The sequence below is a fragment of the Diabrotica virgifera genome, chromosome 9 (assembly GCF_917563875.1).
Source record: "Diabrotica virgifera virgifera chromosome 9, PGI_DIABVI_V3a".
NCBI classification, from domain to species: domain Eukaryota; kingdom Metazoa; phylum Arthropoda; class Insecta; order Coleoptera; family Chrysomelidae; genus Diabrotica; species Diabrotica virgifera.
In genome coordinates, this window is record NC_065451.1 from 125,219,603 (window position 1) to 125,233,754 (window position 14,152).

General features: G+C 33.2%; 1 protein-coding gene across 1 annotated transcript; it reads right to left on the reverse strand.

Annotated features, from left to right (window-relative positions):
• Positions 1 to 8,279: 8,279 nt before the first annotated feature.
• LOC126891318 (uncharacterized) lies at positions 8,280 to 9,506 on the reverse strand. Its single transcript, XM_050660494.1, has one exon. The coding sequence runs from the start codon at positions 9,504 to 9,506 to the stop codon at positions 8,280 to 8,282; it is 1,227 nt and encodes a 408-aa protein (XP_050516451.1).
• Between the last annotated feature and the right edge of the window lie 4,646 nt (positions 9,507 to 14,152).

Sequence of the window (14,152 nt, forward strand, 5' to 3'; positions counted from 1 at the left end):
TTTCACTTCGACCACCACCGATATTCTACACGACGTGTTTCGAGCTCATGTCAAGCTCTCGTCAGGAACATCTAGGTGGATGGTCGAGGTGTAAGAAAATGCTTTTGGCCTTTCTGGTAATAATAAAATAACCAGACTTCAGTACACTTGGTACGACATCTATATTAATTAAACGAAAAGATTTCTCTGGTATACAGAAGAAATCTTTTCCGTAGCGGACGCGAAAATGTAAATTTCAAAGTCTTCATAAAAGACGATGAACGACAAAAGACACCTCTTTGTGTCACAGATTTGTCTACAGAGCCACGTTATTCGCTACACATTCGTCCATAACGGAGAAGAACCGTGATATGAAAGGAAACGGCAATTGCATTTTATTTCACTTCGACCACCACCGATATTCTACACGACGTGTTTCGAGCTCATGTCAAGCTCTCGTCAGGAACATCTAGGTGGATGGTCGAGGTGTAAGAAAATGCTTTTGGCCTTTCTGGTAATAATAAAATAACCAGACTTCAGTACACTTGGTACGACATCTATATTAATTAAACGAAAAGATTTCTCTGGTATACAGAAGAAATCTTTTCCGTAGCGGACGCGAAAATGTAAATTTCAAAGTCTTCATAAAAGACGATGAACGACAAAAGACACCTCTTTGTGTCACAGATTTGTCTACAGAGCCACGTTATTCGCTACACATTCGTCCATAACGGAGAAGAACCGTGATATGAAAGGAAACGGCAATTGCATTTTATTTCACTTCGACCACCACCGATATTCTACACGACGTGTTTCGAGCTCATGTCAAGCTCTCGTCAGGAACATCTAGGTGGATGGTCGAGGTGTAAGAAAATGCTTTTGGCCTTTCTGGTAATAATAAAATAACCAGACTTCAGTACACTTGGTACGACATCTATATTAATTAAACGAAAAGATTTCTCTGGTATACAGAAGAAATCTTTTCCGTAGCGGACGCGAAAATGTAAATTTCAAAGTCTTCATAAAAGACGATGAACGACAAAAGACACCTCTTTGTGTCACAGATTTGTCTACAGAGCCACGTTATTCGCTACACATTCGTCCATAACGGAGAAGAACCGTGATATGAAAGGAAACGGCAATTGCATTTTATTTCACTTCGACCACCACCGATATTCTACACGACGTGTTTCGAGCTCATGTCAAGCTCTCGTCAGGAACATCTAGGTGGATGGTCGAGGTGTAAGAAAATGCTTTTGGCCTTTCTGGTAATAATAAAATAACCAGACTTCAGTACACTTGGTACGACATCTATATTAATTAAACGAAAAGATTTCTCTGGTATACAGAAGAAATCTTTTCCGTAGCGGACGCGAAAATGTAAATTTCAAAGTCTTCATAAAAGACGATGAACGACAAAAGACACCTCTTTGTGTCACAGATTTGTCTACAGAGCCACGTTATTCGCTACACATTCGTCCATAACGGAGAAGAACCGTGATATGAAAGGAAACGGCAATTGCATTTTATTTCACTTCGACCACCACCGATATTCTACACGACGTGTTTCGAGCTCATGTCAAGCTCTCGTCAGGAACATCTAGGTGGATGGTCGAGGTGTAAGAAAATGCTTTTGGCCTTTCTGGTAATAATAAAATAACCAGACTTCAGTACACTTGGTACGACATCTATATTAATTAAACGAAAAGATTTCTCTGGTATACAGAAGAAATCTTTTCCGTAGCGGACGCGAAAATGTAAATTTCAAAGTCTTCATAAAAGACGATGAACGACAAAAGACACCTCTTTGTGTCACAGATTTGTCTACAGAGCCACGTTATTCGCTACACATTCGTCCATAACGGAGAAGAACCGTGATATGAAAGGAAACGGCAATTGCATTTTATTTCACTTCGACCACCACCGATATTCTACACGACGTGTTTCGAGCTCATGTCAAGCTCTCGTCAGGAACATCTAGGTGGATGGTCGAGGTGTAAGAAAATGCTTTTGGCCTTTCTGGTAATAATAAAATAACCAGACTTCAGTACACTTGGTACGACATCTATATTAATTAAACGAAAAGATTTCTCTGGTATACAGAAGAAATCTTTTCCGTAGCGGACGCGAAAATGTAAATTTCAAAGTCTTCATAAAAGACGATGAACGACAAAAGACACCTCTTTGTGTCACAGATTTGTCTACAGAGCCACGTTATTCGCTACACATTCGTCCATAACGGAGAAGAACCGTGATATGAAAGGAAACGGCAATTGAGGACCTTGCTGCAAGAAGGGGGCAGCTCCATTTATAATAACTTTTGGGAAAATAGAAAAAATGTTTTAAAAAAATTTACTCATGTATTAATTAAAATAAAGCAGTTAAGTTAAAAGATAATCATATTGGTACACCTGCCAACTTTTTCCTTTATTTATATAAGCTTCTTTTTTGCTGAAAAAATGCAAAAAAATTTGGAGCTGCCCCTCTCTTGCACCAAAATTACAAAAAAATAGTATCCATTGTAGTTATTATTGGAAAATAAAAAATAACTTACTGCAAAATCTGTTTATTATTATTAAAAACTGACAAAAAAACGTTTTTTCTTTTATATTCAAACAGAAAATCAGTCTATTCGTCTACTTGGTCGTCGTCATCCGTGCCTGAAATCTGGGAAGCATGGTTGTCATTACCAACGTCATCACATTTAAGGGATTGGTAAAACTCCATTTCGTTGGCTGGAACGTAGTTGGTAGCTAACTGCATTACGTCTTTGTACTTGGCCTTTTTTATGGGTATTGATGACTCGTACACCATTAAGTTTGTTTCAACTGAAAGATTATCTTTATTGTCCCTCAAAATGTAGTACGATTCAAAGATAGGAATACCAGTTGTAACAGACACATTAACTGTATCCATGTGGTCCTTGCTGTATTCAAAAATCCGGTATTGAGAAATCTTAAACCTCTGTTTCTGAGAATTCATTATAACTTTTTTAAAATGGTTCTCAAAATGACTGCTAAAGTTGAAGATCATATCTTGATGAACCATAATGGGTATGAAATATTTGGATGTCTGTTGAATAAACTGACAGTATTGTGTAGGAGAGAAAATATAATCTTTTTTTCGTAAAAACTTTTCTATAACACCAAAACAACGGTCACACGGTAGGAAACTGTGCCCTGGTTCAGGAAAACGATGTTGAATATTCTCCAAATACGTGGTTCTTACAAGAAGATGTAGAAACTGTAGTATCGTTGAATTTTTATTTTGAGCTGCAGCATTATCAGAAAAGAGGTACAGTTGTTTGACATTTTTTGGAAGGATATTTTTTATGTAGTGATAAAGAAAAGAAACAACTTCATTCGGTGATTTTCTAGCGGTTGTTTCATCGTAAATGTAAAAATGAGCTTTGCCGGTTTTGCCCGAATGTATCCAAAAATTGTAGACCCATAGTTGACGTTTGTAGAAGGCTTCGCCGGCCGGAATTTTCGGAAGAGGAAGATTCTGCTGAAAATCAAACGTTAAAATTTCTATGTCGTTATTTTGTTGGCTCAGTTTTGTCTTTTCTTTTAAATCTGTAAAAAAACGACTTGCTTTAACCTCATGTACTTTCTTTTCAAGTCGTAGATTTTCCTTTTCAGTATCATCAAGAGCTGGATCTTGAAGGCTATTGTGTAATATGTCACATCTTTTACAGGTGTCTGAACGAGGCGCCCCAAAACTATAATTAAAATTTGCTTTAAAATACCTAAAATAAAAATCGTAGGTTACTTTAGGTTTATAGTTTTTATCAACAACATTTCCCGGTTCATTCACTTGCAAATAAAGTTCATGCATCTTTTTAACATTGAGATCAGGAGACAAATAAAAACGGGACGTTTTCACTCGGCTGTAGTGTGACTCACGTCGTGGACAACTTTTTATGTGATTATCTACCTTCTGCAGTAAATCTTTTGAAATGCGGTTTTTTCTATTTTTATGTTTACCTTGTTTGCTGTTCGGTGGTGTAATGTTGTTACTGCGAAAAGTTTTAGCAATATTATCCACTCGTTTTTTGGATATCCCGTGTATTGCTCCAAATGCACTCCTACAAACTCGTATTTTTTCCATACCCAGCTTAATATAGTACTTGTGAGCACAACTACGCCTCTCTCTCTCACCAGTTTTAGCTCGAGTTCTGGCAACATTGCTTGTTGTTATTAAACCACCCAAGTAGATAGTTTGAATCTGTTTGTCTCCTATTTCATTAAAGTTTACTAAAACTGCTTGCCTCTGTTCTTCGTTCACCTTTTCAAAACATTTAAACTTACATTCACAGTTACGTCCAGTTTGCCTAGGTCCCACACTACTACCTTTCCAGTTAACATAACTTTTTCTTTCTGCAATACACTTTTTCTTAATGTTCCGTTTCCACTTAGCTGGATCAACACTTTGTCTGTTCTTCGCAAACGAAACACTCTGAACCTCGTTTTGAACTGTATTGACTGGAAGCTTGTGTTTTTTTACACGCCTTCTTTTCACTGAAGGCCCTGCTTCATCAGGATCAGAGCTTTTTTCCGATTCGGATGGATTATACAGATCAGACGAACCTGTACTAAACAGACTAACATCATCAAAATCAGATTCTGTACCACTCATGATACAAATAAATAATAAAAAACACTTAAAAAATAAATAAACAGTTGTATAGAAACACACGTGGTCAACTTTCGTAAAATGCACTGCGAGAATACGTTAGACCGTTATAGCAATGGACTTCAATCGACTGAATCATAGACTGAATACTAAACTTAAACTTCCGTTAATTTCATTCGAGGCCAAGCTAACGGTTACAGCCGAAGCGTCTCGATGTTTGGCGAAAGAAGGGGGCAGCTCCGGAGCTGCATCTTTCTTGCAGCAAACAATTTCGGAGGCAGGTACATAAACAGTTATAGGTTTGCCATTTATAAATGGATCTGCTTCTTTCTTGTACCAATCGATTCAGCTAATTTTTTTACATAATATGCATCTTTAACCCAAATTTGACCAAAAATGGAGCTGCCCCCTTCTTGCGGCAAGGTCCTCAATTGCATTTTATTTCACTTCGACCACCACCGATATTCTACACGACGTGTTTCGAGCTCATGTCAAGCTCTCGTCAGGAACATCTAGGTGGATGGTCGAGGTGTAAGAAAATGCTTTTGGCCTTTCTGGTAATAATAAAATAACCAGACTTCAGTACACTTGGTACGACATCTATATTAATTAAACGAAAAGATTTCTCTGGTATACAGAAGAAATCTTTTCCGTAGCGGACGCGAAAATGTAAATTTCAAAGTCTTCATAAAAGACGATGAACGACAAAAGACACCTCTTTGTGTCACAGATTTGTCTACAGAGCCACGTTATTCGCTACACATTCGTCCATAACGGAGAAGAACCGTGATATGAAAGGAAACGGCAATTGCATTTTATTTCACTTCGACCACCACCGATATTCTACACGACGTGTTTCGAGCTCATGTCAAGCTCTCGTCAGGAACATCTAGGTGGATGGTCGAGGTGTAAGAAAATGCTTTTGACCATCCACCTAGATGTTCCTGACGAGAGCTTGACATGAGCTCGAAACACGTCGTGTAGAATATCGGTGGTGGTCGAAGTGAAATAAAATGCAATTGCCGTTTCCTTTCATATCACGGTTCTTCTCCGTTATGGACGAATGTGTAGCGAATAACGTGGCTCTGTAGACAAATCTGTGACACAAAGAGGTGTCTTTTGTCGTTCATCGTCTTTTATGAAGACTTTGAAATTTACATTTTCGCGTCCGCTACGGAAAAGATTTCTTCTGTATACCAGAGAAATCTTTTCGTTTAATTAATATAGATGTCGTACCAAGTGTACTGAAGTCTGGTTATTTTATTATTACCAGAAAGGCCAAAAGCATTTTCTTACACCTCGACCATCCACCTAGATGTTCCTGACGAGAGCTTGACATGAGCTCGAAACACGTCGTGTAGAATATCGGTGGTGGTCGAAGTGAAATAAAATGCAATTGCCGTTTCCTTTCATATCACGGTTCTTCTCCGTTATGGACGAATGTGTAGCGAATAACGTGGCTCTGTAGACAAATCTGTGACACAAAGAGGTGTCTTTTGTCGTTCATCGTCTTTTATGAAGACTTTGAAATTTACATTTTCGCGTCCGCTACGGAAAAGATTTCTTCTGTATACCAGAGAAATCTTTTCGTTTAATTAATATAGATGTCGTACCAAGTGTACTGAAGTCTGGTTATTTTATTATTACCAGAAAGGCCAAAAGCATTTTCTTACACCTCGACCATCCACCTAGATGTTCCTGACGAGAGCTTGACATGAGCTCGAAACACGTCGTGTAGAATATCGGTGGTGGTCGAAGTGAAATAAAATGCAATTGCCGTTTCCTTTCATATCACGGTTCTTCTCCGTTATGGACGAATGTGTAGCGAATAACGTGGCTCTGTAGACAAATCTGTGACACAAAGAGGTGTCTTTTGTCGTTCATCGTCTTTTATGAAGACTTTGAAATTTACATTTTCGCGTCCGCTACGGAAAAGATTTCTTCTGTATACCAGAGAAATCTTTTCGTTTAATTAATATAGATGTCGTACCAAGTGTACTGAAGTCTGGTTATTTTATTATTACCAGAAAGGCCAAAAGCATTTTCTTACACCTCGACCATCCACCTAGATGTTCCTGACGAGAGCTTGACATGAGCTCGAAACACGTCGTGTAGAATATCGGTGGTGGTCGAAGTGAAATAAAATGCAATTGCCGTTTCCTTTCATATCACGGTTCTTCTCCGTTATGGACGAATGTGTAGCGAATAACGTGGCTCTGTAGACAAATCTGTGACACAAAGAGGTGTCTTTTGTCGTTCATCGTCTTTTATGAAGACTTTGAAATTTACATTTTCGCGTCCGCTACGGAAAAGATTTCTTCTGTATACCAGAGAAATCTTTTCGTTTAATTAATATATATATATATATATATATATATATATATATATATATATATATATATATATATATATATATATATATATATATATAACAAGGTTGAAATATTGGGGTAGCAGCAATCTCAAAGAAAACTCTTTATAATAATTCCAAGCTTTCGATAATGTTTATTATCATCTTCAGGAAAATTATTTGAGGATGTAGAGCCTAGTTGTTAAATACTGACATAACAATGAAATTTTGTCTTGGTAAATAGTAAATAATATAAATTAAAGTAAAAACTATATAAAAACTTATAAAAATCTGAGTATAAAGCGATAAAAGCTAAAATATTTTTTAAAAAATTATGTATGTCTAATTGGCATTTTACAAAAAAATTATACTATATAAAAATTATACTTTATACTCAGATTTTTATAAGTTTTTATATAGTTTTTACTTTAATTTATATTATTTACTATTTACCAAGACAAAATTTCATTGTTATGTCAGTATTTAACAACTAGGCTCTACATCCTCAAATAATTTTCCTGAAGATGATAATAAACATTATCGAAAGCTTGGAATTATTATAAAGAGTTTTCTTTGAGATTGCTGCTACCCCAATATTTCAACCTTGTTTCCTAACTGTTCAGCAAAGATTATATACCTGTTATATATATATATATATATATATATATATATATATATATATATATATATATATATATATATATATATATATATATATATATATATATATAGTTTGCGTTATGCTTTGTACATGAGGAAAAAAAAATAAAAAAAATTTTTTGACAATATGAGTTTTATTTGTCACAAGTAACATTTTCAATATTAGTAATAAATTTATTCATTAACCAATCATGTATTACATTTACAATTTCTAGAGAACAACTTAAGGTATTGATAGTATGTACATTGCAATGGATTAACATATTGCATGAATTTTGTTTTAATACACATAATTTTGGACAGTTCATTGTAGCTTCTATATCTATAATTTTATTACACAAAAACTTTTGGAGTGTCTTCTTTTTCGGACTTCCTTTGACTACAATTGTATTGGTTCCAATAATATTTTTAATGTACTCACTAATAGTTTCCATTGAAATATTATTGGGATGTGAACTATTCCAATTTATTCCATGTATATTGTCGGTTATCCACTGAAGATGGTGTTTATGTTTTTCTGCAAAACAATCCAAACTCACAGGATAATTGACAAATGTATGATGCCACACACGTGTATATATATTAAATATACATATTTCTTTAATAAAGAACTCGCTGTCTTTATATTGGAAACCTTGGATATCTATAATAAACATTATTGCACTTTTACTAAATTTGATAATGGATTGTAGATAACAGTACGATCATGAATTATTAAACAGTATACTGAAGTGTTGTCTGGAAAGTTTTCTGATGATTCTAGTTCTAATCGCACATCTATAGCACCACCTTTTACTGCTTCGTTTTGGTGACTACAATCTATGATGAATATCGGTGCTTTTTGTATGAAATTGGTTAAGGATAAGCAAGGTTCGCTTTTACCTTGAAAATAATATGATTCTTGAAACCTTGCATACATTTCATAAGCAATGGCATAGTGTTTCTTTTTAAAATCAATATTTAAATTATCATATGGATAAACCTCAGAATTCAAATACACTTTTAAATTAGTCAAATTACAATGATCAAAATCGCTATTATCTCGTGTTTTACTATTTTCTCTATCTGTCTGAAAACCTACAATCATGTATCGAGGCACTTCGCTTTGTTTAACTGTCATGATGGTCCAATCGTAAGATTTTGTTTTTGGTAGAACTGGTAACTTTTGTAAAGACCAATTTCTGAATGAAATTTCCAAATTATTTTGCATTTCCAAGTGTTGTAATAATACCAATTTTTGTTCATCAGAAACAGATATATGAGGTACTTTCCACATAATTTTTGTAATTTTAACTTTTGGAGTATCAGTAGCACCATCTGTCGTTATAGTTGCGTTAAAATCAGTATGACTGCGAACCAATACGAGTTCCTGCTGTAAATTAATAATAATTTTTTTAAAATCTTCTCCAAAGCCTAAAATTTGTTTCAGTGGAATGCAAACGTTAAAATAACCCGTTGTCGGTTCAACAATTTTAGGATGCTCCGTTATGGACCAACCAGAATTGGCATTTTTAATACAATCATTGGGAGTAAATGATGCATATCCTTTTAATGTTGATGTGATTCCAGGAAATCTAGAACGCGCAATTATTGTTCCTCCAAGTTCATATCTACATTCTTCAAATAAATGAAGAAATCCATTATTGATAAAACTGAGTTTCGTACTGTAATGGCCTTTTTCTTGTGATATCAAATTTCCCTCCAAAATTATATAACTCTCGCTGGGATATGTATAAATATTTTGTGATTGAATTGGTATTCTAATCTCATCATTATTGTCTAAAGATGTAGCTGAATATGGAAGATGTGTATGATATTCAGAGTTAATTATAGATTCATCTACAGGTACAGTTTTATTGACATTAAGTATACTACCGTTCATTTTTTTTGTATGTAACTGTACACCTACAAAAACACTTTATAAAATATTCTTTGATAATAGTAAATAATTTACAGCGACACAAAAATCTTTGCTTCTTCTCCTTCTTCTTCTTCGTTTTCTTATTCTGCTTCTGTTTCGTAATTTTTAACTTTTAATCCTAAGGATATTAAGAATAAAATATTTTTCTGTGTTAATGGTTTGTACGTTGTCTTTAGACTAATAGGACTCAATATTTTTCTTTCTTTTATATTGTTCCACTCAATAGGATGTACATTATATAATACAACCATGTTTTTAAATCTTTTTTAAATGTAGTCTTATCGTTACCACCTCACCATTAAAATTGATTATATTTCCATCTTGGTCAACTATTTTAAGGTTAATTTCTTCAATATGACTTGTATTTATTGGTAAATAAATGACGTTAGCAGGAATTTCCACAATGCGGTGTCCAGGTGGAACTTTATGAAAAAACATATGGATCATATGAGTACTCTTTTCATTATTATAAGTATTTGTAACTAAATTGCACTCAACCCCTATAGAATTTACTCTTGTAATATTTACAGGATACTCTGAAATATGTTTGTCTGGTTTTGTATGTAAGAGTGGTTTAAAACCGAGAAGAGAGCCAATGTTATTGGGTTTTTTGAAATCCACGGTCCTGTTACATTTTAATTCACTTCTTAACGTATTTCTATTTGCAACTAACGTGAAGATTGTTTTATCAGTTGCAGGATTATTCCTTTCAAGCCATTCAATGTGTTCTTTTAAATATTTTTCAATATCTTCAACCTCGTATGCTCCATTTGGAATCGTAATTTTTTGAGATTTACCAAAATAAAATGTGTTATTACTTTCATCAACATTCGGAATAGAATTATAACTTACGAAATCAATAAGACCTAACACATATTCATTTTGATCACTTAACGTTATAGGAGGATTGATTTTAACTGAAAGGATAGAACTTCTCCCTGAAACAGTGAAAGTATATGACATCGTGACGACTTTCGTTCAAATGAAAACACACTGGTAAAATTATTATTTTTATTGGCATAGAAATGATAAACATAACTGACCACAATTATAACTATTATATGATTGATATCTATCATGATTATATAGTACTTTACAAGGTCCATTTGATAAAAAGTAATCTCTTACTTCCAGAGGAGGACGAAGGTTGCCAAAACTATCAAAATAAATAACTGTTTTTCCAAATTTTTTGTATGCTGTCCAGTGAGTTCCAGAACCTGTATCATCATCTAAGTTTATAACAGCACATTCATTATTTCGTATTTTCTTTGGTAACTGACTTTTCATACATACACCACGAAAGTATGGAATTTTAGCACTAGTAGCAAAATATTTTATATCAATATTAGTTAAAGGACGTTTAGGCATGTTTATATTACAGTTTTTCCTAAAAAAAGACCCATTCCATTTTTATGAGGTTTAAGATACGAGTCCTTTTCCCATTGCTACGGCTTCCATGGTTCTGTTGTGTCTTTGTGATTCTTCTAATTGTTGTTTAGCTGCACGTGCCTCATTTATGACTTTTGCCACTCCTGCAACGCCTCCTGTAACGGCTCCTAACGCTGAGAGACCTGCAAAAATGGGAATCAAGGGAAGAAAACCACCACTTTTCGGTACTGGAATCACACGAGCGGGCAATACTTTTTTCTTAAATTTTTCAATAACTTTAAGAGCAAGCGAAATACCGCTATATAAATCTCTTGGTTTATGTCTAGTTAACGCTTTTCTAATTTCTCTTAATAATACATTAAATTTTATTTTTTTTGTTCTTTTTTTAACTTTGACATTTTTACGTTTTTTCGTCTTAGCACTCGTTCTTCCTCTTTTAATGTTTTGTACTGCAACCATTTCTATACGATGTTTCAATATATACTACAACATTGTTCTACACAAACTATCTTATATATTTTTTTTTTCGTTTCACATTCCTATTGAAGTCATGATCCTCACGTTTTCGCTTTTTTGCTACTGCTAGCACTGGATATGTGCTAATTTCATTCAATTTTATTTTTTTATCTCTTGTGCTTTCATTATTATTATTATTGTCATCATCATCGTCATCATCTGATACCGATAATTTTCTTTTTAAACTTGTATGAACATGTTTTGGTACAGTTAGAGATTTTTGTTGGGCTTCTTCTTCTCCTTTATTAATTCTAAAATTAATTGGTGGTGGTCTAATTTTAGGCATAATAATTTTTTTAGGTTTTCTGTTGATTCGTTTTAATGATTTATTAGCCTTAAAATCATCAATTTGTCTTAAACAATGTTCCATAGTTTCCATTGATTTATTCATTATATTTCTAACAGTTGATATTGACTTATAACAACTTTCAAGTACTTTTGGACAACTTTTTGTATACCCCATTCCTAATTTGACTTTTGCATGCATAGCCCCACTTACTCCTAGAGCTGCAATTTTTTCACCTAAAGAAGCATCTTTTGACTTATATCTACCATAAGCATTTTCAGCTAAAATTTTATCAGCTTGGTGGCGTTCGTTTAAATCATTTGTAGAACTATAGGCTATATCATGATTCTTGCAAAAATCATCAAGAGGATTTATACCAACATCTCCACGTTTTAGTCGTTTTCTAAGCTTAGTACCAGGTCCACAATATCTGTATCCTCCTGGTATATGAAGTTCAAATGGTAGTTTATTAATTAAACTGTTTACAACACCAGTTCCTGAATAATACTTCATTATTTGACCAACTTCTACATAATGATTATAAAACTAGTGTATTAGATATTTATAGTCATTTTATAAGTTAGTGTTTGACGATATCGTTGTCTCTTATGAACAAATTTAAAATTATTAAACAAAAAACTAAACTAAATATATGCAATCATGATGTTCTAACAGAAAATACACCGAAACATGGGTTACTTCTTCCAAATACAATTCAATGTTTAATTGTCGGAAAATCTAATTGTGGAAAAACAAATTTGATGATTAGTCTATTAGAACATGAAAATGGGTTAAAGTTTGAAAACATTTATTTATATTCAAAATCTCAAGACCAACCAAAATATTTATATTTACAAGATTTATTAAAACCAATTAAAGGTATTAAGTTTTTCACGTTTACTAACAACGAAGATATTATACCAACCTGTAAAGCGAGACAGAATTCAGTTTTTATATTTGATGACGTAGCTTGTGAAAAACAAAAAGTAATTCAAGAATATTTTAGTATGGGTCGACATAATGGAGTTGATTCATTTTACCTAAATCAATCATATGCCAAGATTCCAAAACATTTGTTACGTGATAATGCCAATACTATACTTACGTTTCGACAAGATGAACGAAATCTTAAACATATATTTGATGACCACGTAAGCCCGGATATTACTTTTGAAGAACTAAAACAAATCTGTTCACTGTGTTGGCAAGAACCGTATGGTTTCTTTAGCATTTTTAAAGATAAACCAATCAATAATGGACGATACAGAAAGGACCTTGATCATTTCATACAAATATATAATTAACAATTTGAACAGATCAGATCAGTACCCTTTAAGAGAGGAACCGTTCAAAACAGTTCAAAGCAGTTCAGACACTTGTTATGATGACAGATCGTATTTTGAAAAAACAAATTATTGCAAAACGTAAAATTATTAGAAATAAATTAAAACTTTTAAAACATGGAGAAGTTATAAAAGAAAAAATTTTCTCACCAATAACAAGACACTTAAAGGTTATTGAAACAAAACTTAACAAACCGAAAGATCCATATAAAGAAGAGGAATTTGGAACCAACTATGATGAACCATTAGATCGAATTAACAACGAAGAAGAAGAAGGAGAAAGCGAAGAAAAAGAAAAAAAAACGAAGAAGAAACCGAAGAAAAAAGGAATGATGTTGATTTAGAAAATTTTCATGCACTACCTAGAAAATATTTACAAAATATGCAATCTGATAATAAAGAATTTGATTCTAAATATGGTGTGAGATAGATTAATGATAAAAAACAATTCTTTATAGGAGATTCACAAATACATTTTGACAATTCCAATATAGTACTTAAACATAAACAATATAAAGGAACTCCCGGATTATTTGAACTTATCTTTAAGAAAAATCCAAAGAATTATTTAGAAACAGACCTACAAGTATATAAAGACATAGTATCTAAAACTCATGCCCATAAAAGACACTACCATCCTTCAAAGCAGATTGATGGTAATAAATCCGAAAAATATAAAAACATTATAGCGCCTATGTTTGGATTGGGTATGTTAATGGAATCCACTAATACTCCAATACAATATGTATATTTTGATGACCCAAACGAGCTGGTTAAACGATTAGAATTGCTTATAGCTTCAACACAAGCAGGACATACTGGTCATACTAACGAAATAAATTCGATTATCGAGGAATTACGTGAACTTAATATAATTATCTAACAATGTCTTCTAACCAGAATGATACAAAAAGGAAGGTAGTAAACGAAATACATAAAACAGCACGAATTAATTTTAAACGTCGTAAAGTTATCTTAAAATCAATTAGTGATTTATTTCAAGCAGACCTCATTGATATGCAAAAATATCAAGATGTAAATAATGGATATAAATACATTTTAGTGATAATTAA